This window comes from Musa acuminata, chromosome BXJ3-5 (genome assembly GCF_036884655.1).
Source record: "Musa acuminata AAA Group cultivar baxijiao chromosome BXJ3-5, Cavendish_Baxijiao_AAA, whole genome shotgun sequence".
NCBI lineage: Eukaryota > Viridiplantae > Streptophyta > Magnoliopsida > Zingiberales > Musaceae > Musa > Musa acuminata.
The window spans coordinates 17,965,231-17,968,011 of NC_088353.1; the positions used below are offsets into that span (position 1 = coordinate 17,965,231).

The window sequence follows — 2,781 nt, forward strand, 5'->3', positions numbered from 1 at the left end:
ATTTCGAGCAACGTTCAGCCGTCCGATCGCGATCGGACGACACCGTCCTCCAAAAGAAACGCGGAAACCGGCAGCTTGACGGAATCTAGCACTGGGGGGGCGGACGGGTCCGATCGATCGCCGTCCGTGGTTCATCAGACGGCCATAGGTGAGCCAACCTCACTCATGAGAACAGCTCTAAAGCAAGTCACCGTCCTCGCCGTCTTTAACACTAGGAAATAATTAAAATAGAAATAATTAAATTATTAATGAGGCTTCCTACGTCTTTATATACCCCTCGCACCACTGCTTCTCCTCGACCCACTTGCAACCCTAAGTCGTTGTAGTTGTAGTTCTCGATCTCTCTCACAGTCTTGATCTTGATCTCGCGGTGGTGAAGATGGCGGTCGCGTCCTCCCGCTTCCCCGTCCTCGCATTCGTCCTTATGTCACTCGCCGTGGCTTCCTTCGCGCAGGGCCCAGCCGCCGCACCCTCGAAATCCCCCACCGCAGCTCCCGTGAAGCCGCCCGCTCCAGCCCCCTTGACGCCGCCCGCCGCCTCCCCTGTCTCGAAGCCGCCGTCCCCCGGCCCCGCCGCGGAGACGCCTACCGCATCCCCTCCGGCCCCGCCGACCTCGACTCCCCCCTCTGAGTCGCCCGCGTTTACGCCGTCGTCGATCTCGTCCCCCCCTGCGACCGCTCCCTCGGCCCTGCCTCCTGCGGGTAACGGCGTCGCCGACCTTACCTTCAGCTGGGTCACCGCATTCGCCGCCGCGGCCGTCGCCGCTGCTGCGCTGTAGCTCCGTGGCTGTTACCCTCGCTCGCGATGTCTCGGCCGTCGGATACTGATCGCACGGTTTCTATTTTTTTCATTCTATTTGAGTCGGGTCTGTGCCTATCATTGCATTTATTGTACGGTTTAACATGAGCTAGTGAATTATTTACAGTTCTACCATCAGGCCATTGTCTTCTTTGATGACTCGGACACTGTGAAATAAGCAAACACTTATTTGACTCTAAACTGAGGTAAACACATCTTATTCTTTGGTGCAGGGAAGGCAGAAGGAACCCAATGAATGTAGACATCATAGTCTCGGTTGATACCAAAACAGCTTCACAAGGGATTCTTCTTGCTGTGTTGCTTCTTGGGAGTAACACTGGTGGATAGGGAGGGAGGTGGCTTTTTTTCGTTGAGCTTTCCATGTACATGTACAAAAATATTAAAATGATAAATTATTAATCATAACGAACTATAACACAAACAATAAATCCAAGTAACAGTTGTTCTTTGCAATATAACTATCTGCTCTGACCAAGATATGTCTTGTTGATTAGCAGGTGAACTTCTTTTTTAGTACCTTGTAAAGGATCTTTTACAAACGTTTACAATTGTGAGGAGGATGGGAACATATATTTGCACAAAATTTTGAATATCAAACTAGGTCAGATATATATATATATATATATATATATATTGTCAGAAAGGCTGGTTGTTGTAGCCACAACAATTGAACTGTGTGGATCATAAACATAAAAATTACAATTGTAAAAGAACTAGATGTAAAAGTACATATATCTTTTTGGTTTTTTTGAGAAGCATCTCTCATTTTCAAAATTTTCAAATAATATCTATTTTTTTGCTTAATACTTAGAATACCAATGTAATGTAATATAAAAACAATGTATTTTTAACATAATAATTTTGTATAAATTTTGTGAAACATCATATTTATGGTGGTTTTATACTATGTTGTAGTATTTTCAATAATATTAAGAAGACACTGTAATGCAATACAAAAACACTATGATACAGTGTTTTACCTTTTTAGTAATATTAGAAAAATACTGTAATAAAATATAAAAACATTATAATATAATATTTTTGAACTATGTCATAGTATTTTTCTAATATTTTTGAAAATGCTATAATGCTGTATAAAAATATTATAATTGGAGTGGTTCACCTTAGGACCGATCCACAGAAAGAAAAGAGAGAGAGAGAGAGAGAGAGAGAGAGAGAGAAAAGGGGTATTTCAGAAATTAAGGCAAAAAAAGGGGGGTGGTGTGGTTAGGAGGGGAGGGTGGTATTTCTAGAAATGAGGGACGTTTCTGAAAAAAAATCAAAAAATCACCCAATTAAAAATTCTTTGTAAAAGGTATTTAAAAGTAGGAAAAAAATGGTGATTCCGGAGATATTATGTATTAGGATACGTAAGATTAAAAAACGGAGATGTACTAAAAATGATGTTGCTTCTCAACGTTTAAATCAACATATATCGTATTCTTGGTATAAAACGATATGCATCTATTTTGATGCATGAGAAATTAGAAAAAAATAAAAAATCCAGACTGGCTTCCTCAGTTATATCTTCTTATAAATATATGCAATTTTGGCCTAATATCTTCCAAAGGATAAACAAAGGTAAATTAGGAAAAAAATGGAAAGAGAAGAAAAAGTAGTAGTATTAGGCATCTTCAAGTTGAGCATTTATGATTATACGAAAGGGTAAAGAACATATGAATGTTTATCTATTATTGTGGAATAGGGCTTTCATCTAGCAAAGTTATTTGGTTAAGCCCTCTTGGTTAAATGGATTAAGGGGATGATGCATCATGTATGAATGATGATAGCCTTTGAATTCACATCTATTTATTATATGCTCATGTTTCATTTATTTAGGGATCTTCAAAAGATGGGCTTCTTTGCATTATTTTGACCAAAGCTCTGGGATGGAAAATGATGCATGTAATTTATCTAAATAGTTTGGAATATGACTTAATAGGAGTTGAATAGAAAGTAGAT

The 2,781-nt window shown here is 40.0% G+C and overlaps 1 protein-coding gene across 1 annotated transcript; it reads left to right on the forward strand.

The window, feature by feature from the left end:
* The first annotated feature begins 299 nt into the window (after positions 1–299).
* Positions 300–936, forward strand: LOC135637563 (lysine-rich arabinogalactan protein 19-like). The gene has a single exon (XM_065150146.1). It carries the CDS (start codon positions 380–382, stop codon positions 776–778), a length of 399 nt encoding a protein of 132 aa, XP_065006218.1. The 5' UTR covers positions 300–379; the 3' UTR covers positions 779–936.
* The last annotated feature ends 1,845 nt before the right edge of the window (positions 937–2,781 follow it).